This window comes from Pomacea canaliculata, linkage group LG5 (genome assembly GCF_003073045.1).
Source record: "Pomacea canaliculata isolate SZHN2017 linkage group LG5, ASM307304v1, whole genome shotgun sequence".
Lineage (NCBI taxonomy): Eukaryota > Metazoa > Mollusca > Gastropoda > Architaenioglossa > Ampullariidae > Pomacea > Pomacea canaliculata.
The window spans coordinates 26277818-26302136 of NC_037594.1; the positions used below are offsets into that span (position 1 = coordinate 26277818).

A 24319-nucleotide genomic window follows, 5' to 3' on the forward strand; every position below is an offset into this window, starting at 1 on the left:
TGATGTAGCGGTGTACAGATGGCAGTATAGTAGGTCCCAGACGGCAAGCCAAAGGCAAGCGTGCGGTTGGTGGGACACTCGCATTTCATCCCATTGTACACTACAGGGTGAGTGATTATTTCTCCTGACGGCAGTCTGCAGTTATTCCCTGAAAAAAAAATTTATTTTCTACCAGTAAATTGTCAATAACAAAAAATACACCGATACAAATTTTAACTAAGATCTTTTTGTTAGAGAATATCCTATGATAAAGATGATGAGGGGGAGGGTTACAATCAGTCCAACCAGTTATTCCTCTGGCCACCGTAGTAGTTAGTGGTCTCCTACGATTGTGGTGACCGTGGCTTGTAGAGAGCCATTGAAAAAGAAACATCTACACGTTGTGTCATGTACATGTGTCATCAATGTGCTACTAAAAATGTTTTTGCTGCAAGATTCTTGGAATGTTGACTTACCTCTGGGACAGGAAGGACAACATGCGCCGACTGGTTTGACATAATCGACGCACATAGGAGGTGTGCATCTAACAATAGCACCTATCACTCGTTCAGGTGTGCATTCCAAGACATAACAACCTCCCGGAAATTCTTTCGTGTACTTCTGGCCGACTTTCAACGTTACTCCAAAATTTAAGATACACTCTGTAGATTTTGTTGTAGTTCTAGTAGTCGTTGGAGGTGTTGTAGTTTTTGTTGTACTTGTAATAGTTGCTTTTGTCATGTGATGTAGAGGTGTACAGATGGCAGTATAGTAGATCGCAGGCGGCAAGCCAGTGACAGACGTGCGGTTGGGGGGACACTCGCATTTCATCCCATTGTACACTACAGGGTGGGTAATTATCCTCCCTGACGGCAGTCTACAGTTAGTCCCTGAAAAAAAAATTCATTTTATACTAGTAAATCGTCATTAAGAAGAAAATAGGCAAAGAAAATTTTTGACTAAGATTTTTTTGTCAAGAATATTTGATGGCAAGGGCGATGAAGGTGACAGTTACATTCCTCAATATCTAAGGTATCTTGAAGGACATTCTTCGACAGAGAGTCGTGTTAGGTGATGCGGCCAAGCAAGACCAAATTAAGCCGCTTGACTTCTGGAAGTAGTGGTTCCTGATGTTCTACGAGAATGCTAAATGTTGTAATTGGATTTATGTTCCCTGTACAAGATGTGGAGAGTCCCTATCAGACACATGATCGAGGACTTTTTGTGTTAGTGTCCATATTTGCAAGCAATGTGTCTGCAGGGAGGAGGAGGTCCATTCTTTATGAATACTTCTAGTAATTTGCTAGTACATGACTTTCAGACTGTATTTAAAAAAAATCATAAAGGCCATCAGAGGTACATTCACAAGCTGCATCATCAATGTGCTACCAAAATGCTTTGTAGAAGGATGTTAGAATGTTTACTTACCTGTGGGACAGGAAGGACAACAGGCGCCATCTAATGTGACATAGTCGACACACATAGCAGGTGGGCATTTCACAGTCTCAGTAATCACTCGTTCAGGTTTGCATTCGTAGATATAACAAGCTCCTGTTAAAGATTTGGTGTACTTCTCGCCGACCTTCAACCGTTTCCCGTTCTGTAAGATGCACTCTCTGTTTGGGCACTATCATTGGTGGAGATGTGATATTTTCTAGTTGGTGGTGTCGTTGTACTATGTTTAGATCGCTTGTGCTCGTTGTCTTCGTAATGAGTGTTGTTGTCGTTGGAGGTGTCCTCATGTATATTTGTGTGATGCTATGTTTGCGGATTCTGTTCCTGTAGCCGCATCGGTCTGCTGAGCAGGTGAGAAAGACAGCCACCAGCAAGACAGTCGTCACTGCAAGGAGTCTCATAGCGATGCCCCGTCTTGGTCTGAAATCCTATTAATCTCTTTGCTTCTAGTTGCTGTGGTCGTAGCAGATACACTAGCGTCCTCCTGCTGTACTCTACCCACTTCAAGAGATTTCGATGGTTCTACAAGCCGATTTTATACAACGATAAATCTGAAAATCTTAAAGACCGACCCTACAGCTACTTTCTAACCTTCAGATGAGAAGGTAGAAGGTTGTGTTTGCAAGATTCATATGTTCTTTCATCCTCTTCCCCCGTCCACAGGATGTCAGTGCACAGATATGTCATTTAACATATGATCTAAGATCTTCCTTTTGCAAGCTTGCAACAACACCTAATCACTTTTCTTTGAAAGTAGAGTTATTATTGCATGATGCTGGTTCATCACTTCAATTGACTTTATGATAACACACCAAGATGTAATGTCCATCCTACATAACTCAGGTTCAATTTGGTGGTAATTATGATTTTGTAGTTTTTGTTATTTTAAATCCAGAGCGATTTTCTGTATCATCGATTATTGAAAGAATAGCTTTTCCTCATTTCACTAGTATATTTTCCTTGTATCATGAGCGAAAGCTATTTTTCAAGATTATTTAGAATGTGTATCTTATGATTATTTTGAAAACTTTTCACTCAGTATCGTCTTTAACAATGAAATATTTTTATGTATTTCTTAAAGTCTTAAATGTTTTCAGTGGAGGTAACTGCGTTCGACACGCCGGTCACAGATGCTAAAAGGCACTGATCTGCTTAGTTAATGAACATTTTGTTGTTTTACTTCTTTCATCTATTGTATAATCTCTGCTATCCTCTAATTCCTTTGTACAAAAGGCTGTGACACTCACTTATTAAGTCTTCAAAGTGTCTGTACGACATCAGTGAGAGAGCCGACCGCAACATCAAGAGTTTTGTGAACATTTATTGCTGAATGTTCTTGACCATCAAACCTTCGGCGACGTTTAGAGAAAAGTCGAACCACAAGCCGACAAGTGTACCTGCTTTTGTGGTATCCAACCTCCTGGAGGTGGTTGCACGTGGTCCCATTTCTGTCACGTGATGTCCATCCCAACTGTCTGTACGAAGCTTGTGGTCATACCAGTGCTTAGCCACCTGTCGCATGTCACATGTCTCCTTGTGGACATAGGACCGGTAAGTAAGATTTCTGCTGTAATCATTTTGTTAGTAAAGTTCTTCCTATTAACAAGAAAATAGGTTCGATTGTCCTAAAATAAAACTTCCTTGCGTGAAACGTTTTGTCTGTTGTGTGACATCTCGGGTAATGACCATATGCATAAGCCCATGGTTAGACAACTGGATATCTGGATGTGATGTTCTCTTTTGTCTGGGTGGCTTCCTTTGATGTTTGCTGCTTTCTTTGTTTGGTCTGCCTTGCACAGCAAGTTATGATGTGTCTGTGTGACTTGTTGCTTTGGGAGCTGCGTTTGTTGTATAAGTGGTGGCTGCTTTTACACTTTTGATATAAAGACTATAATTTTATTTATGATTTTTTCTTGTCTGTTGGTTTGGAGTAAACAAATAGTCCGCTGAATCTGTATGCAATTTAGTAATGCCATCACTAGATGAGTGCTGATATACTGAGCTGTGTAAATAGCAACAAAGGGTGAATGGACAACTGGGCATCAATTGTCGTTGACCTCTACAAGACAATCATATCCTTTCTTCTCTCATCTGACTTCTCCTTCAGCAATCACTCACCTGCTAGTTGATTACATTTTTTTGGTTTTGCTGTACAGTCATATGTCTATAAGGGACTGCATGTTTGATTATAATGTTTGTGTATGTATATATATTGCTATGTTTGCGTTATGTACTTGCTGATGTGTATAATTTAATTATAAAGCCCATTGAGCCGTGACAGTCTTTTCGCTATGTCACAGTACTTTAATGTTGTTCTTCAAGGCAGGGTATCCGTTAAATTTGTAGGGAAATAAAATATGTATGTAACATTGAGTTGGGTATTTCTCTGATTATAAAAATAATGTTCCTGAATTTGCTTATAGTGTCGCCAATTGACCTTTTTGTATAACTGGTGACCTTTTCTGCGTTATTTTTCTTCTTTCAGTCTCTCTTATTTTCTCTCATTCATTCTCTCTTTTGTAAGTCGAGAAAGGCAGTAATAATATCTGGATAAAAATAATATCCGTCGCTCTAACTGCACATTGCTGAGATTAATGAGTTCTGTCCCTTGGCTAACAGGCTGCACGAGGGGCTCGGCTCTCCTTGATATTGTTTATGTTTTGTTGTTGTGGTTCGATTTGGATAAAAGTGATGAACCTTCATGTTTACAAGTGCTTTCTGCTGCGTTTTCTTCCTCTTCTGGTTTGCAACAGGTTGGTATATAATGTACATAATGTCTATAATGTTATTTTGAAGTGCGAACTGTTTGGATCTATTGGTTGGATTTCATTCCGCCCGCTTCACTCGCTTCCACAGCGACCTGGAGGTACAGTGAGTAAGCTGAAGTGATAATCAACCTTTTGCAGTTTCATATGATAACATTTCTTCATATTTTCACTATTACTCAATATCTACCCAATATTCTCCTGATTTTACTAACCGTCTGCTCTGGAGTCGTTACCGTTACATCTCCAGTTATCTCCCTTTACTGTCGGCACGCAGCGAGAAGTGTTCTTCCTCTTTATAATTGTTTTGTTTTCTTGTTCTACATCTTTGTTATTGTTTTGTTAACTAGTTCTACATCTTTGTAATTGTTTTGTTAACTAGTTCTACATCTTTGTTATTTTTTGTTAACTAGTTCTACATCTTTGTTATTTTTTGTTAGCTAGTTCTACATATTTGTTACTATTTTGTGATTTTGTTCTACATCTTTGCTACTATTTTGTTAACTTGCTCAACATCTTTGTTATTATTTTGTTAACTTGTTTTACATCTTTGTTACAATTTTGTTAAGGTGTTCTACATCTTTGTTCTTATTTTGTTATCTTGTTCAGCGCAATAAGTTTGCCTTTAGCTGAGATATTGCTCTTTATAAATTCCCACTTATTGTTATTATTTAAAAACCTTTTCCACAATGCTAGTCCTTTTTTTATATCCTTCCTTTTGCCATATCATGTTACTCTCAGCTCTCTTGTTATTGTTATTTACTTCCTCTTTGTGCTTTCTGTGTTTGATTTTATTTGTAGTACGATTCGTTATTCTTTTATAGCTCATATGCTATTTGTTTGTTTTCCTGTCCCACGTATGCTGTCCATGTTTCGTTCGTGCCCTTACGCACTAAGTATGTGCTCCTTAGGAGTATGCGCTTTACAAATTTTGCATTTTTTTAATACTATTATTATTATTTATAAAGTATTAGACGTTTTAGTTTGTACCATAGATAAAGGAGGCAGATAGCAAAGGTCAGGTCAAATAACCAGAATACCAGAAAAGTATCAGTGATTTGACGTGTAAAATGTTGTTAAGTCCAAAACTCTGGCAAGTGATTCCCTACTTTGTGTTTGAACCGATCTCCTGTGATACATTCTTAAGCTTCAGAACATACTGGCTGTGGTTGTTCTCAAGGTTTCAGCATGAACCACAAATGGGAGGTACAGCTCTGAACAGAATCGATTTTGTAAAGGCTTTTAAAGATATTTTGTTCTTAGGTTTTGTACAGAGTCGAGCGTCGAGCCCCTACAGGGAAGATGTTTTGGGTTCTGTCTGTTCTGGTCAAAAGTATTTATCCTTTGGGTAATGTCATGCATTTTTATTCATCCTTTAAACGATAACACACGTACTAACCAAACATTTGATGATTTCAGTTGTGTTTATTCTACCATTTAAATAATTACTTCTTTATCTATTTACAATTTACAGATGTTTAATCTGTCAAATCTTTCATGAAAATTGAAAGAGATTCAAAAAACAAGTATTTTAGTCCCTTTATTGACATCCCGTTCATATTTACAGCCAACATAAAAGCAAAAAATGTTCTGTTGCCTTCAATCTTCAAAAATGTGGATCCACCCATGGACCTCTGGTAGTTCTTCAGATGGATAAAGTAGTTGTCAAAGTAGTTGTCTGCTTTGCTTAAATGTTGCAAACACTGACGTTGGTCTTGTGGTTGTCCTAGTAGACGTTCTTCAGGTGAGGACATGTGATGGTTCTTATTACTAAAAACGTTCATGTGGAGTTGTCGCTGGAGGTGTGGTTCTGATTGTTCTTGTGGTTGGACATGTGTTGATTGTTCTTGTGGCTAGACATGTGGCGGTTCTTGTTGTGGAAAGAGGGATGCTTCTTATCAGAGGTTATCAATGGAGGTGTGGGAGGTCTTGTGGGTAGAGTTGTGGTTGTTGTAGTTCTTCTTGTCGATGGACTACTAGCAGTTCTTTCTTAAATGCCATGTGGAGGTTCTTGTAGATGGACGTAATGTGGGTCTAGTCGTCATCTTCATCATCGTCATCAGACCAGCATTTTTTGTTGTTGTTGTTGATGAGTTCTAGTAGTTGTAGTAGGTGTTGGAGTTCTAGTTGTTATTGGAGTTGTAGTTTTTCATGCAGTTCTAGTAGTCATATTAGGTGTTATGGTTTTAGTAGTTGTTGGTGTTGTAGTTCTAGTAGTCATTGGAGGTGTTGTAGTTTAAGTAGTCGTAGTAGGTTTTGTAGTTTTAGTAGTCGTTGAAAGTGTTATAACTTTTGTAATGGTTGGTGGTGTTGTGCTTCTAGTAGCTGGTGTAGTTTTTGTTGTAGTTCTAGTAGTCTTTGTAGGTCTTGTAATTAATGATGTGGTTTTAGTAGCCGTTCTAGATTTTGTAATTTTTGTTGTAGTTCTGTTAGTCGTTGGAGGTGTTGTAGTTCTATTAGTTGCTGGAGGTGTTGTAGCTCTATTAGTCATTGAAGGTGCTGTAGATTTAGTTGTCGTTGCAGGTGTTGTAGTTGTAGTAGTGGTTGGAGGTGTTGTAGCTCTATTAGTTGTTGGAGGTGTTGTAATTTTTGTTGTAGCTCTATTAGTTGCTGGAGGTGTTGTAGTTCTAATAGTCATTGAAGGTGTTGTAGATTTAGCTGTCGTTGGAGGTGTTGTAGCTCTATTAGTTGCTGGAGGTGTTGTAGTTCTATTAGTCGTTGGAGGTGTTGTAATTTTTGTTGTAGTTCTAGTTGACGTTTCAGGTCTTGTAATTCTTGGTGTGGTTTTAGTAGGCCTTGTAGGTTTTGTAATTTTTGTTGTAGCTCTATTAGTTGCTGGAGGTGTTGTAGTTCTATTAGTCGTTGGAGGTGTTGTAGCTCTATTGCTTGCTGGAGGTGTTGTAGCTCTATTAGTTGCTGGAGGTATTGTAGCTCTGTTAGTTGCTGGAGGTGTTGTAGCTCTATTGGTTGCTTTAGGTATTGTAGCTCTATTAGTTGCTGGAGGTGTTGTAGTTCTATTGGTTGCTGGAGGTATTGTAGCTCTATTAGTTGCTGGAGGTGTTGTAGTTCTATTGGTTGCTGGAGGTATTGTAGCTCTATTGGTTGCTGGAGGTATTGTAGCTCTATTAGTTGCTGGAGGTGTTGTAGCTCTATTAGTTGCTGAAGGTGTTGTAGCTCTATTAGTTGCTGGAGGTATTGTAGATTTAGTTGTAGTTAGAGGTGTTGTAGTTTTATTAGTCGTTGGAGGTGTTGTAGCTCTATTGGTTGCTGGAGGTGTTGTAGCTCTATTAGTTGCTGGAGATGTTGTAGTTCTATTAGTCGTTGGAGGTGTTGTAATTTTTGTTGTAGTTCTATTAGTCGTCTGAGTTGTAGTTTTTATTGTCGTACTTATAGTTGTTGGAGGTTTTGTAGCTCTATTAGTTGCTGGAGATGTTGTAGTTCTATTAGTCATTGGAGGTGTTGTAGTTCTATTAGTTGCTGGAGGTATTGTAGCTCTATTAGTTGCTGGAGGTGTTGTAGTTCTATTAGTTGCTTGAGGTCTTGCTGTTCTAATAGTCAGTGAAGGTGTTGTAGATTTAGTTTTAGTTGGAGGTGTTGTAGTTCTATTAGTTGCTGGAGGTGTTGTAGCTCTATTGGTTGCTGGAGGTGTTGTAGTTCTATTAGTTGCTGGAGGTGTTGTAGCTCTATTGGTTGCTGGAGGTGTTGTAGCTCTATTAGTTGCTGGAAGTGTTGTAGATTTAGTTGTAGTTAGAGGTGTTGTAGTTTTATTAGTTGCTGGAGGTGTTGTAGCTCTATTGGTTGCTGGAGGTGTTGTAGCTCTCTTAGTTGCTGGAGGTGTTGTAGCTCTATTGGTTGCTGGAGATGTTGTAGTTCTATTAGTCGTTGGAGGTGTTGTAATTTTTGTTGTAGTTCTAGTTGACGTTTCAGGTCGTGTAATTCTTGGTGTGGTTTTAGTAGGCCTTGTAGGTTTTGTAATTTTTGTTGTAGCTCTATTAGTTGCTGGAGGTGTTGCAGTTCTATTAGTCGTTGGAGGTGTTGTAGCTCTATTGGTTGCTGGAGGTATTGTAGCTTTATTAGTTGCTGGAGATGTTGTAGTTCTATTAGTCATTGGAGGTGTTGTAGATTTAGTTTTAGTTGGAGGTGTTGTAGTTCTATTAGTTGCTGGAGGTGTTGTAGTTCTATTAGTCATTGAAGGTGTTGTAGATTTAGCTGTCATTGGAGGTGTTGTAGCTCTATTAGTTGCTGGAGATGTTGTAGTTCTATTAGTCGTTGGAGGTGTTCTAATTTTTGTTGTAGTTCTAGTTGACGTTTCAGGTCTTGTAATTCTTGGTGTGGTTTTAGTAGGCCTTGTAGGTTTTGTAATTTTTGTTGTAGTTCTATTAGTTGCTAGAGATGTTGCAGTTCTATTGGTTGCTGGAGGTGTTGTAGATTTAGTTGTAGTTAGAGGTGTTGTAGTTCTATTAGTTGCTGGAGGTGTTGTAGCTCTATTGGTTGCTGGAGGTATTGTAGCTCTATTAGTTGCTGGAGGTGTTGTAGCTCTATTGGTTGCTGGAGGTATTGTAGCTTTATTAGTTGCTGGAGGTGTTGTAGATTTAGTTGTAGTTAGAGGTGTTGTAGTTTTATTAGTTGTTGGAGGTGTTGTAGCTCTATTGGTTGCTGGAGGTATTGTAGCTCTATTAGTTGCTGGAGATGTTGTAGTTCTAGTTGACATTTCAGGTCTTGTAATTCTTGGTGTGGTTTTAGTAGGCCTTGTAGGTTTTGTAATTTTTGTTGTAGTTCTATTAGTTGCTAGAGGTGTTGCAGTTCTATTAGTCGTTGGAGGTGTTGTAGCTCTATTGGTTGCTGGAGGTGTTGTAGCTCTATTAGTTGCTGAAGGTGTTGTAGCTCTATTGGTTGCTGGAGGTATTGTAGCTCTATAAGTTGCTGGAGGTGTTGTAGCTCTGTTGGTTGCTGGAGGTATTGTAGCTTTATTAGTTGCTGAAGGTGTTGTAGCTCTATTGGTTGCTGGAGGTATTGTAGCTTTATTAGTTGCTGAAGGTGTTGTAGCTCTATTAGTTGCTGGAGGTGTTGTAGATTTAGTTGTAGTTAGAGGTGTTGTAGTTTTATTAGTTGTTGGAGGTGTTGTAGCTCTATCGGTTGCTGGAGGTGTTGTAGCTCTATTGGTTGCTGGAGGTGTTGTAGATTTAGTTGTAGTTAGAGGTGTTGTAGTTCTATTAGTTGCTGGAGGTGTTGTAGTTCTATTAGTCGTTGGAGGTATTGTAGCTCTATTAGTTGCTGGAGATGTTGTAGTTCTAGTTGACATTTCAGGTCTTGTAATTCTTGGTGTGGTTTTAGTAGGCCTCTATTAGTTGCTAGAGATGTTGCAGTTCTATTGGTTGCTGGAGGTATTGTAGCTCTATTGGTTGCTGGAGGTGTTGTAGATTTAGTTGTAGTTCTATTAGTTGCTGGAGGTGTTGTAGCTCTATTGGTTGCTGGAGGTGTTGTAGATTTAGTTGTAGTTAGAGGTGTTGTAGTTCTATTAGTTGCTGGAGGTGTTGTAGCTCTATTGGTTGCTGGAGGTATTGTAGCTCTATTAGTTGCTGGAGGTGTTGTAGCTCTATTGGTTGCTGGAGGTATTGTAGCTTTATTAGTTGCTGGAGGTGTTGTAGATTTAGTTGTAGTTAGAGGTGTTGTAGTTCTATTAGTTGCTGGAGGTGTTGTAGCTCTATTGGTTGCTGGAGGTATTGTAGCTCTATTGGTTGCTGGAGGTGTTGTAGCTCTATTGGTTGCTGGAGGTATTGTAGCTCTATTAGTTGCTGGAGGTGTTGTAGCTCTATTAGTTGCTGGAGATATTGTAGTTCTATTAGTTGCTGGAGGTGTTGTAATTTTTGTTGTAGTTCTAGTTGACGTTTCAGGTCTTGTAATTCTTGGAGTGGTTTTAGTAGGCCTTGTAGGTTTTGTAATTTTTGTTGTAGTTCTGTTAGTCGTTGGAGTTGTTGTAAATTTAGTTGTAGTTAGAGGTGTTGTAGCTCTATTAGTTGCTGGAGGTATTGTAGTTTTTGTTGTAGTTCCATTAGTCATTGAAAGTGTTGTAGATTTAGCTGTCGTTGGAGGTATTGTAGCTCTATTAGTTGCTGGAGGTATTGTAGCTCTATTAGTTGCTGGAGGTGTTGTAGTTCTATTAGTTGCTGGAGGTGTTGTAGATTTAGCTGTCATTGGAGGTATTGTAGCTCTATTAGTTGCTGGAGGTGTTGTAATTTTTGTTGTAGTTTTAGTAGTCAGTTTAGGTCTTGTAATTTTGGTGTGGTTTTAGTAGCCCTTGTAGGTTTTGTAATTTTCGTTGTAGTTCTATTAGTCGTTGGAGGTGTTGTAGATTTAATTATCGCTGGAGGTGTTGCTGTTCTAATAGTTGTTGCAGATGTAGTTCTAACAGTCGTTTGCGGTGTTGTAGTTCTTGTTGTAGTTATAATGGTAGTTTGAGGTGTTGTAGCTTTAGTAGTCTTTGGAGGTGTTTTAGTATTCGTTGAAGGTGGTGTAGTAGTTGTCTGAAGGGCTGTAGTTTTTGTTGTAGTTCTAGTAGTCTTTGGAGTTGCTTTAGTTCTCCCAATTGATTTTGCCATGTCATGTAGCGGTGTACAAATGGCAGTATAGTAGATCTCATACGGCCAGTCAAATGCATGCGTGAGGTTGGTGGGGCACTCGCATTTCATCCCACTTTGCACTACAGGGTGAGTGATTATCTCTCCAGACGGTAGTCGGCAGTTACTCCCTGAAAAAATGCATTCATTTCATACAAACGAATCGTTAATTAGTAACTAATATACAAGAAAGGTTTTGACTAAGATCTTTATGTGAAAGAATATCCGATGGCAAGGTGGATGAGTGTGACAGTTACGCTCCTTAATAAATATGTTACGAAGGTCGTTCAAACATTTCTAACCCTCCCACAGAAAGTAGAGCTATAGCTGAACATTTTAGTTGTGGTAACACATTAACACCTATTATAAAACTAGAAAAACCTACACAGAATTCTGTTTTAATTTGTGTGCAGGTGAGGCTCAGTGCCACAATTGTAAGAACGGAAAAAACAGGGCTGATCAGTCATAAATTATATGCAAAAGAAAGGTATGACACCCAAGGAAATCCACGAGAATGTGGTACAGACACTTGCTGAGGACTTGGCTTCCTATAGAACTGTGAAGAAGTGGGCTGCCAAATTGACACGGAGCAGGGTCAGCACAAAAGATGACCATCGGTCAGGTCGTCCAAAAACCTCAACCACTGATGATCAAGTTGATGTCATTTCACTATTATGGTTTTGGATGACAGGCATCTTGCTGTTCAGCAGATGTCTAAGTCCAAAGGCATTAGTTCAGGTTCAGTCCACACTCTTAAGTCTGAAATCTTGGGGATGAGCAAGCTGTCTGCAAGGTGGGTCCCAAGATTGCTGACACCAGAGCAGAAGCTGCAAAGGGTTAACATTTCCAGGACAATTCTGACTGGCTTCCTGGCTAACCCTGAGAATTTCTACCACAGATTAGTAACTCATGATGATACCTGGGTTTATCCCTTCAAATTTAAATCAGATTCAAAGCAAACAGTGAAAACACCGTGGTTCTCCATCCCCGAAAAAAATTCAAGCAGGCAGAGTCATTTGGCAAGTTGATGGCTGTTGTTTTGGGGGATTCTGAAAGCGTAATCATTATAGACTACCCTGTAAAGGAAAAAACTATTAATGAACGGTACTTTGCATCAGAATTAACACAACTGAATCAAGCAGTCAAGTTGAAACGCAGAGGGAACCCGAGGGCAGGGGCGTTCTTGCTCCTTGATAATGCACCCGTTCATTCTGTAAAGTTGCAGTGGCTGCAGCAGCCAATTGTGGCTTTGAATTGCTAGCCCATCCCTTACTCACCAGAACAATTATCAAAACAGTTTTCAGATTTCCAACCAATGACCGTGTTGTGATGTGCTGAAGATTATAAAGGCTTTGGGAGATACGAGACACTACAATGCCTTTTATCGGATCACGGTAGAAGTTCATCGAAGTGTTTCGTCACTGGTCAGTTACTTATGTTCAGACATATTTAAAAGTTTACCACTTAACATGAAAACCATCAGTCTTGGTATTTAAGGCGAGAAGCCAGCGGAGGGCAGTTAGCGTAGCGTGTTTGTTTCGACCAATAGCTACAAGAGGTGAGTATAAGATATCGTCTGGAAGCCTAACCGTTACACTTTGACCTGCAGGTCAAACAACGAGATCAGTGTCGATCTGAATAAAGAATAGGCGATGATGAGAAGTCCTGCGCTGAACCCTGACCCTTCGCGTTCGTGTCAGTTCTTCCTCTGGTCACCGTGGTGCCCACCTTCTTCTAATGTATCTTGAGGGACATTCTTCGACAGAGAGTCCTGTCAGGTGATGCGGCCAAGCAAGACCAAATTAAGCCGCTTGACTTCTGGAAGTAGTGGTTCCTAATGTTCTACGAGAATGGTAAATGTTGTAATTGGATTTATGTTCCCTGTACAAGATGTGGAGAATGTCCCTCAAGCACTTGATCGAGGACTACTGTTTGTGTTAGTGTCCATATTTGCAAGTGTCTGCAGGGAGGATGAGGCTTACTCTTCATGAATACTTCTAGTAATTTGCTAGTACATGACTTTTAGACTGTATCAAAAACCTATAAAGGCCAGCAGAGGTACATTCACAAGCTGTATCATCAGTGTGCAATTAAAATCCTTTTGAAGAAGGATGTTGGAATGTTTACTTACCTGTGGGACAGGAAGGACAACAGGCGCCATCTAGCGTGACATAGTCGACACACATAGCAGGTGGGCATTTCACAGTCTCTGTTGTCACTCGTTCAGGTTTGCATTCGTAGACATCACAAGCTCCTGTAAAAGATTCGGTGTACTTCTCGCCGACCTTCAACCGTTTCCCGTTCTGTAAGATACACTCTGTTTGGCACAATCGTTGCTGTAGGTTTTGGCGGTGTGGTAATATTTGGTTGGGCATTTCGTAGTTCTGCGCTTTGTCCTTTTAACTGATTGTTTATGCGACGTTTGGGGATTCTGTTCCTGTAGCCGCATCGTCCTTCAGTACAGGTAAGGAAGACTGCCACAAGGAGAAGAATTGCGGATGACAGGTGTTTCATGGCGGGGCTCTGACTTGTGCTCCACTCACATTAAATCTGTCTCTTCTCTTTGGGCTGCTGTGGTCGTAGTAATTACAGCAGCGTGGTTGCCGTTGTAGTCTCCAAGATTCTGTTCTGCGGAATAGAAGAGAAGACGACTGACATCCTGAGTTTATTAGACGATTGTGCAGTATTTTATAGATATTTAATTTGTTTAAAGTCCTATCCTAGAGCACCTGAAAATGAGGTAGGCAGGTTGAGTTTATTAGAAGCTGCTTTTATTCGCTACAGTCAGCCACTGCGAATCTCAGGTAGAAACCTTGATGTTGTAAGACCGACATAAGTTAACAATTACTTATTATCATAGATTTTTCCAGCAATGATTATCAGCTATGTTTCCTTACACTTTTTTAGTCTGCATATTTGTATCTTGTACTATATGTGCTAAATCGTCCATTGTGGTATGATTTATCTGCCCTCCGACTCCGTTGCCTGTATCGTGGCCTTGTATCTCGCAAACAAACGGACTGTTTAGACAGATTTTGAACTGTGTGATTAGCTTGATCATTTTCGCACTTGGGTTTGTCTTTAACATTGAGACGATTATCTTGCTTTGCTAAACAAAATGTTTTTAGTGGAGGTAACAGAGTTTGACAAGCTGACCACTGATGCTATAAAACAATGATCTTCGTTGCTGTCATCGCCGTCAGCATCTGTTATATCATCTCTGCTATCTCTGTCTAAGTGCTGTATACAATAGATGAGCTGCATCAGAGTATTATAGAGAGCTGGCAACATAAAATGCTGTCTAAACAAATTATTAATTTACGTATTTACTATCTACGACATTTATGGGTAGGTCGAACCATGCAAGAGCACAACCATGAGTGTTATGTCCAATGGTATCAATCTAGTAGCAGGCGGTCCTATTGCTGTCAGACACTTTTTGTGTGCACGAACTTTATTGCACGTAACCAGACCAGCCCTTGACATCTTGCTTGACACTACCCAGCCCAACATTGGACAAACCTCTTAGCCCCGGTCAAAGAACTCAAAATGTTTTGCAGAATCTTTCGCACTTCCCCATGTCCGATTATCTGATTATTTGCAAGAACCTTGTCCTGGCAGGTGTGTGAGACTACAGCCGAGTGTCTTATGGTAGTAAGGAAAGCCAACCAAAAAACAAAACAAAACCCCCAAAAACAGGCGCTGTTTTGAGCGAGGATAGGAGGATTCAGGTGTATAAAAAAGAGAGAAAAAGTGTGAAAAAGAAGGAGATAGCACAGACAAACTTGTAAGACAGCCTTTTGCAAGTCAACATACAAGATTATTTTATTTTAGTTACAGATGACGATGTCAGAAGGCGAAGGCTTACTTGTACACACCAAGAATCCCGCATCTATAATCACCAATGTGTCAGTCCTTCTGTATGGATCTGAGACATGGCGGGTGAGGTTATAAAACACCTGGAGCCCAGCCTAGAGTATATTTTAAGTGGGCTGGTGGACAACTAAGCGACAAGAATTGGGCTAGACATGTGCCAGCTGTCCGATGGCGGCGTGTGTGCGGCCCTATGCTCTGATATCTTAGTCATTAGAATATCAATAGCTCTGAGTTTCTAGCAAGTTCACTGGCTCTTTTATTATACATTGTGTAATTTTGAAAATAATGGGGGTCTCCGGTCACTGATACATTATCAGTAGAACAGTAATTAGTATTTAGGGAGTTTGAATCTGTCGTAGATGATAGTGTATCAATATAGTTGAAAAATGTCTTTCTCATCCGCTGTCTTCTGTCATTGATATAGTATCAGCATAGTAAACCATGCGAGGCAAACCTCAGTCTGTGACATGTCTAGACTAGAATTAGGTGGAAGTGTGTTTGTTGATGGTAGTAGTTGTGCTGTATCGTTACTTGCCATGCCAGGGTGTCCTCCCCAAGCTCGACACTCATTCACACTACACTAAATCTACAGTGAAAGGCTTTAAAATGAACAGATGGCTTAGGGTGAATGGCACGCAGGTGTTAAAATAAAACCAAGATAAGGAAAGTTTTACACTCTAGTTAAAATAATTCATGGAAATTATAAAGACGCGCGTGCGTTCATTTATTTGTTCACAATTTTCTATACACCGGCACTCGGAGGAAAGCACTCGCATCTCATGCCCTCCCTTGTCACTGGATCTGAGATTATCTTCCTTGACAAGGGTCGGCAGTTTTGTCCTGTAATTTAATACTTTTTAAGCTCGTTTACTTTGTGACCATTAGTCTTCTCCCGACGAACAATTTGATCAGAAAAAAAAAAAAAATAATGTCGTAAAGATCTTTGTTTTACTACATGTAATATTCAACATTTGTGTTAAAAATGTCAAAGAGCGAGACTGCGTGTGAGAGTGTGTGTGTGTGTATTTTTTTATTTTTTTCTACACTAACAGAGCAAGCCATAGTGACAGACGCACACATCAAGTCTTATACTTCTCAGTGTCCTTAAAAAAATCGCAATGTTTGAAGACAATTCTTAAAAAGCTTATAGATAATTTTCCATCCAGATAAAAGCAAACACAAACGATGCGTGAATGAAATGTGACACAAAGACAATTCAGGTCTGTAACTTTAATATAGCAAATTGTAATGGATGTAGTACAATCAAGCCTAGGTGTGCAGAAGAGTCGCCTACTTCGTGTAACCGTTGGCTTCTGACCTCGTAACACACGAACGGTTACTTCACGCTTTGAACAGAGAATCAACGACATTCAGTTTTAAATGACAGACTTTTACAATGATTCAATCTCAATATTATGAAGATGATATCTCAAGAAGGCTAAACAAGGTCCGTAGTTTTAGTCCATTCCATGCAGGGTGACTAATTGAAGACAGGCGTACAGATGGCGGTAGTGAGATCAGGGGAGGGAATGCCGGGAATGTCGTAATCCGGCTGAGGACACTCGCATCTCATGCCGCCTCGCACCACCGGAATGAGATTATCTCTCCTGACGGAAGTTGACAGTTTTGTCCTGTAATGTAAGAAGGCTATTGAACTCAGTTATTTTGTGACTTAAAGTATTTTCATTCTGACTGTGGTCGGATCTCTTTTGTTACTGAGGTATAAAATGTATTTAATTTTTAGTGAGAAATACTCATGAAAATGCGCGAGCGTGTGTGTGTGTGTAAAAGCAATGACCACTACTTTTCTGTCAGGGGACTAGGTGAAGTGTGAGAAATGTCTTCGATACTGACCTTTAGGACACTCGTAACAGCAGTTTGGTCTGATGAAGTCCACACACATGGGGACTAGACACTCAGTGCGCATGCAGAATAGTCCCATTGGCCGACATCTACATATCCGGCCCAAAGGAGCACAACGACGACAGGGAGGAGTTTCATGGCGAAGGTCCTATTTGCTCTCAAAAAGTGTCGTCTTTTCTTGCCACTGGATTTGTAGCAGTGAAACTAGTGTGGCTGTTGTTGTAGCGTCCAGGGTTGTGCTCTTCACAATAACACAGAACGGGACCGGAATTTATAAGACAGTCTTCCTGTGATTTATAAATATTTCAGTCTCTTAATGTCCTACTCTAGAGCAATTTGTAAAAGCCAAACGACTTGTTTTAACTTATTAATTGATAGCGATATACTTTCTTCTGTTTACTATTTTCAGGCAGTCTTTGATCCTCTTGCTCTCTTGTGCACAGGAGGTCAACATGAAGTCTGTTAAAGAGAAGGATCACTGCATCTTCAAAGTGTCCGTAAGACAAGAATGAGAAAGCAGCTCGAGACGCAATGATTACTTTGCTGTTAAACCCTCGACATTTAGGAGAAAGCTGAACCCTACAAGGCCAGCCCACGTGTGTTGATTGTTACAGCCGTGTGTAATGTCCCTCACCTGGTCACATGTGTGCAATTTCTGTCAGAACATTTGGTGTCAATCGACCCCACTACTTTTATTACTTTTACAGACTTTGAACTGCTCCGAACTACAAAAGCACATCTGCTACTAACTTCCTGTAATATGTGGATCCCGTTATGATGTGAAATATTTGAAACTTAGACAAGGTTTGATCACTGGAACAAATTTGTCACCACAGGTGAGCAAAGTGAACCACTCGTCTTCAGGTCGTCATGCGGTTGGACAAATATAAATGAAAACTGTATTTACCTATTCTGCTGTCTTCTGACATTGATATGTTATCAGTCTAGGAAGCACGCAGAGTTTAACATGACACGGCATAGACTGTAATATGTATGTGACAATTTGTGACTGTAGACTGTAAGTCTCTGTCACTATGACTAATCGACAATAGGGATTGTGGTCCTGGGTGTACAGATGGCGGTAGTGTGCGAAGCTGATGGAGCTCCGGGCAGGCCTCGGTCCTGAGGAGGACACTCACATCTCATGGCCGTCTCGTTCCACTGGAAGCTGAGATTATCTCTCCTGACGGAAGTCGACAGTTTTTTCCCTGTATGTAACAATGCTATTTAACTGAGTTACTTTGTGACTTAAAGTATTCTCATACAAAAAAAAAAAAAAAATAAAAAAATGAAACGCCAGCGGTCGAATTCTCCTTTGTTCACTAAAATAATATCAATAAAAGTTGTTAAAAATTCAGTGAGATAAAAATGCTGTGTATGTGTGTCCTGCAAGTACTCAGCTCTCTCTTCAAAATGTCATGTTGAGTCCTCCAGACAAACCAGATTATCCGATAGTCTTAGTTTTGGATTGTCTTCCTTAGTCATGTTTCACCTGTTGGTGTGGTCAGTTTTACTGCAGGCTCGTTGTCATGGTAACGGCTCATTTGTGCTTCATGCTTTTACTCTTGTTTTGGCCTGGCGGACTACATCTGTGAGCTCATCCCGTGGTTACATTTGAAGCCAGACAAATACATGGATGCTTTTTTCGAAAGAAGGAAATATTAACAAAAAGAGTTATTCTTTTCTTTACAATGAAAAAATCTTGAAGTATTGTGTAGAACACGAAGAGGCTGATTGGTGAATGACTCTGTTGTTTGTTGCACAGATCAGTTCTACTGAGCGCTAAATTTGTGGATGTGCACACAAGAGAGAGAGAGAGAGAGAGAGAAGTGTGTTTGTCCAATTTATTTTTAATTTTTTTACACGACCACAACAAACCATAGTGACAGACGCACATATCAATCTTACACCTGTCAGTGTCCTTATAAAAAAACATAAATCGCAATGTTTGAAGATAATTCTTAAAAAGCCTATCGATAATTTTCCATCCATACAAAAGCAAACACAAACAATGCGTTAATGAAATGTGACACAAAGACAATTCAGGTCTGTAACTTTATTATAGCAAATTGTAACGGATGTAGTACAATCAAGCCTAGGTACGCAGAAGAGTCGCTTACTTCGTGTGACCTTTGGCTTCTGACCTCGTAGCACACCAACGTTTACTTCACGCTTTGAACAAAGAATTAGTAAAATTCACAGATTTAAAATGACAGACTTTTATAATGTTTAAATCTCTATACTTGAAAAATATTATCTCAAGAAGGCTAAACAAGGTCCGTAGTTTTAGTCCATTGCATGCAGGGCGACTATTTGTAGAGGGGCGAACAGATGGCGGTAATGTCCTCGATGGCGGGATAGCCTGGAATGTCGTAATCCGGCTGAGGACACTCACATCTCATATGGCCTCGCACCACCGGATATGAGATTATCTCTCCTAGGAAGTTGACAGTTTTGTCCTGTAATGTAAGAAGGCTATTGAACTCAGGTATTTTGCGACTGAAAGTACTTTTGTGCAATCTTCTTGCTATCGAAGTATAATAACATAATGTTATTTAATATTTAGACATAATTATGAAGATGGCTTGTGTGTGTGTGTGTGTAAAAAGCAATGACCACTACTTTTCTGTCAGGGACTGGGTGGATTGTGAAAAAAAAACAAAAACGTCTTCGATACTGACCTTTAGGACACTCGTAACAGCAGCCTGGTCTGATGAAGTCCACACACATGGGAGCCATGCAGTAAACGTTGAAGCAGAATAGTCCCGTCTTCTCACATCTACATTTGTGGCACATACCTGGCTGAGGTAGCGTGATTTCCTTACCCACTGGCATATGCACCTGTGGGAGAGACACACCCGCCTGTCTGGGTAGCATTCCCCATTGTGGGCGGTGGGTTTGCTGGCATTACCTGGCGTTTGTGGAGTCTCTTGCGGGAGCTACTGGGTCTTGCTGTACAGGTAAGACGACTGCCACAAGGAGCACAACGACGACTGGAATGAGTTTCATGGCGAAGGTCCTAAATCAGCTAAAGTGTCGTTTTTTCTTGCCACTGGATTTGTAGCAATGAAACTAGTGTGGCTGTTGTTGTAGCTCAGGGTTGTGCTCTACACAATCCCACAGAGCGCGACCGGAATTTATAAGACAGTCTTCCGGTGATTTATGAATATTTCAGTCTCTTAATGTCCTACTCTAGAGAAATTTAAGTCAGTTAAAGAGAAGGATCATTGAATCTTCAAAGTGTCTGGAAGACAAGAATGAGAAAACAGCTTGAAACACAATGATTACTTTGCTGTTAAACTCTCGACATTTAGGAGAAAGCTGAACCCTACAAGGACAGAAGACCGTGTGTGTTCATTGTTACAACCGTGTGTAATGTCCCTCACCTGGTCACATGTGGTGCATTTCTGTCAGAACATTTTGGTGTCAATCGACCCACTACTTTTATTACACTTTTACAGACTTTGAACTGCTTCGAACCACAAAAGGACATCTGCTACTACCTTTCTGTAATGTGTGGTGTACAAAGTGAACCACTCGTCCCCAGGTCGTCATTCGACTGGACAAATTCAATGAAAACTGTTTTTATTTACTTTCTAGTGTCTTCTGTCATTGATTTATCGTATCAGTTTAGTAAATACGCGGAGTTTAGAGTGACACGGGCATAGACTGTAACGTGTATGTGACATGAATGTGACTAGATGTCACTGTAACATGTCTGTCACCAGAGACTGTAACATGTCTGTCACTAGACATAGACTGTAAAGTGTCTGGCACTAAACGAAAGCTTTTATTTATCTGGGTTTTGTCTTAATTACATATGTGTTTATAAATTCCGACATTTTTGTAAGCTTTTCTCTTTTTTTTTTTTTCACTTTTCATCGTGACTGTTATCTCCGTGTCTTCTCTGTCTTTGTACTTTCATCTCATCGTTTTTCATGTACTTCACATTAACACGTTTTTTGTATCAAGCGCTCAGTGCACGCGCCTGTGTGATGTTGAAGCTGTAATGTATGAATCACACATGTATACCATAATGATTGTCGCTGTGTCATCACTTCGTGTACATGGAAGCCAGGCAGCTGATCATGATGTTGTTCTGTATAATCTCACACGTGTATTATAATACTTGTCATCGGGTCATTACTTTCTGTGTTAGGCTCTACTCCCAAAGCACGTGACTTATTCACTCGACAGTAAATGTAGAGCAATGAAAGTTAAAGTGCTCACCAGAGGCCCTAACATGTATGCTGATAAAAAATAATACTAAAGATAAGGAATGTCCTTCATTCCAGATAAAATATTTCATGAAGATTACAGAACACATGTGTGGTGTATATATATATATGTGTGGTGTGTGTAAATACAAAATTTGTGTGTGTGGTTCATTCAATCGCTCACTATTATACAAGAACAGTGTCCTTAACCACATGATTGGTTCGAAATATACTTTTCCATTCAGACAGCAGCAAACACAAGCCATGTGTGAATGAAAAGGGACACAAGGGCCATTGAGGTCTGTAACCTTATCATAGCGAATTTTAATTCTATTCATGGGTATCATTGAGTACAGTTTGTTGTACAATCAACCCAAAGTACGCAGCTTTATTCTTGTTTCATGTCTCTAACAGAAATCGGTAAAGTAAAAGCTCGTAAAGCATAAATGTTTAAATTGTAAATAAAGAATCAATAACATTTACGGTTTTAAATGTTTCAATTTCGGTACCCTCCAGATATAATTTTAATAAGGGTAAACAAACCCCTTAACTTTAATCTATTACATGCAGGTTGACTATCCGACAATAGGGATTGTGGTCCTGGGTGTACAGATGGCGGTAGTGTGCGAAGCTGAGGGAGCTCCGGGCAGGCCTCGGTCCTGAGGAGGACACTCACATCTCATGCCGTCTCGTTCCACTGGACCTGAGATTATCTCTCCTGACGGAAGTCGACAGTTTGGTCCTGTAATGTAATAAGTTACTCAGTTACTTTGTGACTTTCAGTCAGTCAGTCTGTCAGTCAGTCTGTCAGTCTGTCAGTCAGTCAGTCAGTCAGTCAGTCAGTCTGTCTGTCAGTCTGTCAGTCTGTCAGTCTGTCAGTCTGTCTGTCTGTTCAAGTTAGTACGTAAATCAGTCATATGTTTTAACAAGGACTGGGTGAGTTGTGAAGAGAAGAAATTTAGTCTGTACTGACCGTTGGGAACCTGTAACAGCAGCCGGATTGACGTAATAGCACCATGGGAGCCAGGCAGTCCGTTACAATGCATGTAGTCCTCCCGTCCACACTCACGATACGGCAGATCGCGGCAGGCTCCAAGGTGTGAACTCTGACGAGATGGCATGTGTCCCATCATCAGTACACAGCCAATACGGCGTCGTTGGTGTGGTTGTTGTTGTTGTCACTGGGATGGTGAGGTGGGAGTGCAAATAGCGGTAGAGTAGACGAGAGGAACACCTGGTAAGGAGTAGCTGTGTGGACACTCGACCTCATTTCTCTCGTTCCACGGTCGTGATTATCTTCTGAGGGTATTCGACGTTTTTGCTCCTGAAATATAAATAAACAATTTCAGTTAACTCTGTCTTAGTGCTATATATTAACCGGAACATGCTAGAATTAAATTTAGAAACTTTCCATTAACTATTATATATTGAATGGTCAACAATGTAACTATATCGTAGGCTGAAAAAGGACTTTTGTTCAATCATAAGACATTTTGCGTCGTATCTATAAGTAAAGTTGAATTTTAAAAGTCTTTACGCACGTTATTGTGCAAAGAGCTAAGCATTTTCGTGCTGAAAAGTGATGCTATTTGGTTTTTAAAATAGTAAGATAAGTAATTTTGTTGTTCTAATGGAGTGTTGGATGAAGGTTTCATCAACATCACCGGTGGACAGGTGTAGCAGCCATCCGTCTCTAGTGACATAGTCCACGCACATGGGGAGGTAGACAGTCCATGTAACATACAGTTTTAGTCCATGGTAAGTACAATCACATGTGGGCGACACCTCTTCCTGTCAGACTGTGACCAACATCACTTTTTGCCTTTCCCTGTGTCAGTGAGACGGAACAGGACAGGGTTGGGTGATCGGTGGGTGTGTGGGTAATCTGTGCTGCCCTCCAACTGATGGATGCAGCGTCAACGCGGTGCCCAGCAATCGCGACACGAATGAGAATTCAATGGCGGAACATGGACGTGCTGGCTCCTCCCGGGTATGTTTATTTACTGACGGCGATATGTCGTCCGCTCGGTGTCAACAGATGTTAGTTTGTCGTAGGTTTTCCATTCAGTTAAAGTAAATTCTGTAGTAACAGCATTTAAATGTGCGGTCAGGTTCCACAAGCGCGACTGAGACAAACAGGTGGCTGTGAGAAAAGGAGATAAGAACTGAGACGAAAGAGGTCAGGGGCTTGGCATCTGCACGAGCGGATTGGCTAAAGACTTAGAGTGCGTGCACGAACTCATTGGCTATTTAATAGAACAGGATCTCCTCTTGTTGTAACACTCAGGCTAGAGGATGAAATGTCATATAATTTACATTAATTCCATGAAGTGGGTTATTTTTTTTACCATGAATAAGTATGAATTTAATTCACAGAGATAAACTCACACATTTCATGCACGTAAAGATAGACACACACATAGAAAATTTAAGGTGTGTAACTTTATTTACACAGTCGTAACCGATGTAGTACAATCAGCCTAGGTACCGTCAAAGATAAGTCAAGTAATAGGCCTACAGGTAGCGTTTGAATTTTTATAACCGTTGCTTTAAATTTGAATGAAGAATCAGTGACATTCACAGTCGTTATGACAGACTTTTATAATTTTTAAATCTTTATGCTATATAAAATAAATTAAAAATTCTTTCTTTTAAGAAGGCTAAACAAGGTCTGAAGCTGTAGTCCATTCCTTGCAGGGCGACTATATGAAGACAGGCAAACAGATGGCGGTAGTGTGCTCAGGGGAGGGGATGCCGGGAAGAAGCTCGATCATAATCCTGTGGAGGACACTCACATCTCATGCCGCCTCGCACCACTGGAGTTGAGATTAGTTCTCCTGAAGGAACCCTTCAGTGTCCTTTAATTAACCACATGATTGTTTTGAAAATTTGGGAAGAAACATTCTTCAAAACTTTTGAACATTTTTCATCTTGATAGAAAGGAAACACAAACCATGAGTGATATGATGTGACAAAGAACGATTCAGGTCTGTAACTTTTATATCGAAAAATTATAATTCTCTGTATGCAGTATCAGGTTGTAGCACACTTATAGTACAACTGTAACCGATTGTAGTAAGTTTTAAGGAGACCGCTTACTTAAACTAATTTATCTATTTTTGCAAACCATTCAAACTAGTCTAAGAATGACTTGCCAGTTTCTTTGTGGCACGATTCAGTTCTACTGAGCGCTTCAATTTGTGGGAGGGCAGACAAAGAGGTTTACAGGGGTCACGAGGTCATGTAGACTGCACCAGTCTTTACAGAAGTGTGCAGATGGCGGTAGTGTAGCGATCGAAGGGGGCACCTGGGATGCTTGACAGCGTCTTGGGGCACTCGCACAGCATCCCGTCTCTTTCCACGTCGGCACCCCGAAGATCCCTCCCCTGAGGGCAGGGCCGCAGTTCCTGTCCTGTTGACATTTTTTAATTGGCAACATGTATTATGAACAAAGATAATAAGTAGTATTTATCTTACTATTTACTCGATCTACCCACCCTAAGAAAAGGACATTTTGAGTGGGACTGTTGTCTAGGAATGAGGGTGG

At 40.2% G+C, this 24319-nt stretch overlaps 3 protein-coding genes across 3 annotated transcripts in view; all 3 read right to left on the minus strand.

Annotated features, from left to right (window-relative positions):
* Positions 1-7552: 7552 nt before the first annotated feature.
* On the minus strand, positions 7553-8910 carry LOC112564784 (salivary glue protein Sgs-3-like). The gene is made up of 3 exons (XM_025239856.1): positions 8288-8910; positions 7705-8101; positions 7553-7612 (listed from the first exon to the last, which is right to left on the minus strand). Exons 1-3 carry the CDS (start codon positions 8908-8910, stop codon positions 7553-7555), a joined length of 1080 nt encoding a protein of 359 aa, XP_025095641.1.
* Positions 8911-8987: 77 nt separating this feature from the next.
* LOC112564785 (mucin-2-like) lies at positions 8988-14521 on the minus strand. Its single transcript, XM_025239857.1, has 4 exons — positions 12948-14521; positions 10518-10947; positions 9672-10428; positions 8988-9257 (listed from the first exon to the last, which is right to left on the minus strand). Exons 1-4 carry the CDS (start codon positions 13189-13191, stop codon positions 8988-8990), a joined length of 1701 nt encoding a protein of 566 aa, XP_025095642.1. The 5' UTR covers positions 13192-14521.
* Positions 14522-21066: 6545 nt separating this feature from the next.
* The window catches only part of LOC112564853, a 14216-nt gene continuing 10963 nt past the window's right edge, over positions 21067-24319 (minus strand). The window contains exon 3 of the mRNA XM_025239926.1: positions 21067-21514. Within this exon, the coding sequence (XP_025095711.1) occupies positions 21348-21514 (167 nt within the window). The 3' untranslated portion in view covers positions 21067-21347. The remainder of the gene's footprint in view (positions 21515-24319) is intronic.

Bases quoted from the DNA above. Each gene is read 5' to 3' on its own strand.
- LOC112564784 (XM_025239856.1), bottom strand. From the start codon at position 8,910: ATGTCAACTAGAACTACAACATCTCCAGCAACTAATAGAGCTACAATA. The intron at 8,102-8,287 runs ATCTCCAGCAAC...TAGAACTACAAC, and splicing joins ATGACTAATAGAACTACAAC to AAAAATTACAACACCTCCAA. The intron at 7,613-7,704 runs GCAACTAATAGA...AGCAACTAATAG, and splicing joins ATAGAACTACAACACCTCCA to AGCTACAAAACCTCCAACAA.
- LOC112564785 (XM_025239857.1), bottom strand. From the start codon at position 13,191: ATGCCCAACCAAATATTACCACACCGCCAAAACCTACAGCAACGATTG. The intron at 10,948-12,947 runs GTAAGTAAACAT...GCATTTTTTCAG, and splicing joins TTGTCCTTCCTGTCCCACAG to GGAGTAACTGCCGACTACCG. The intron at 10,429-10,517 runs GAAAATTACAAA...AAAAATTACAAC, and splicing joins ACGACTAATAGAACTACAAC to ACCTCCAGCAACTAATAGAG.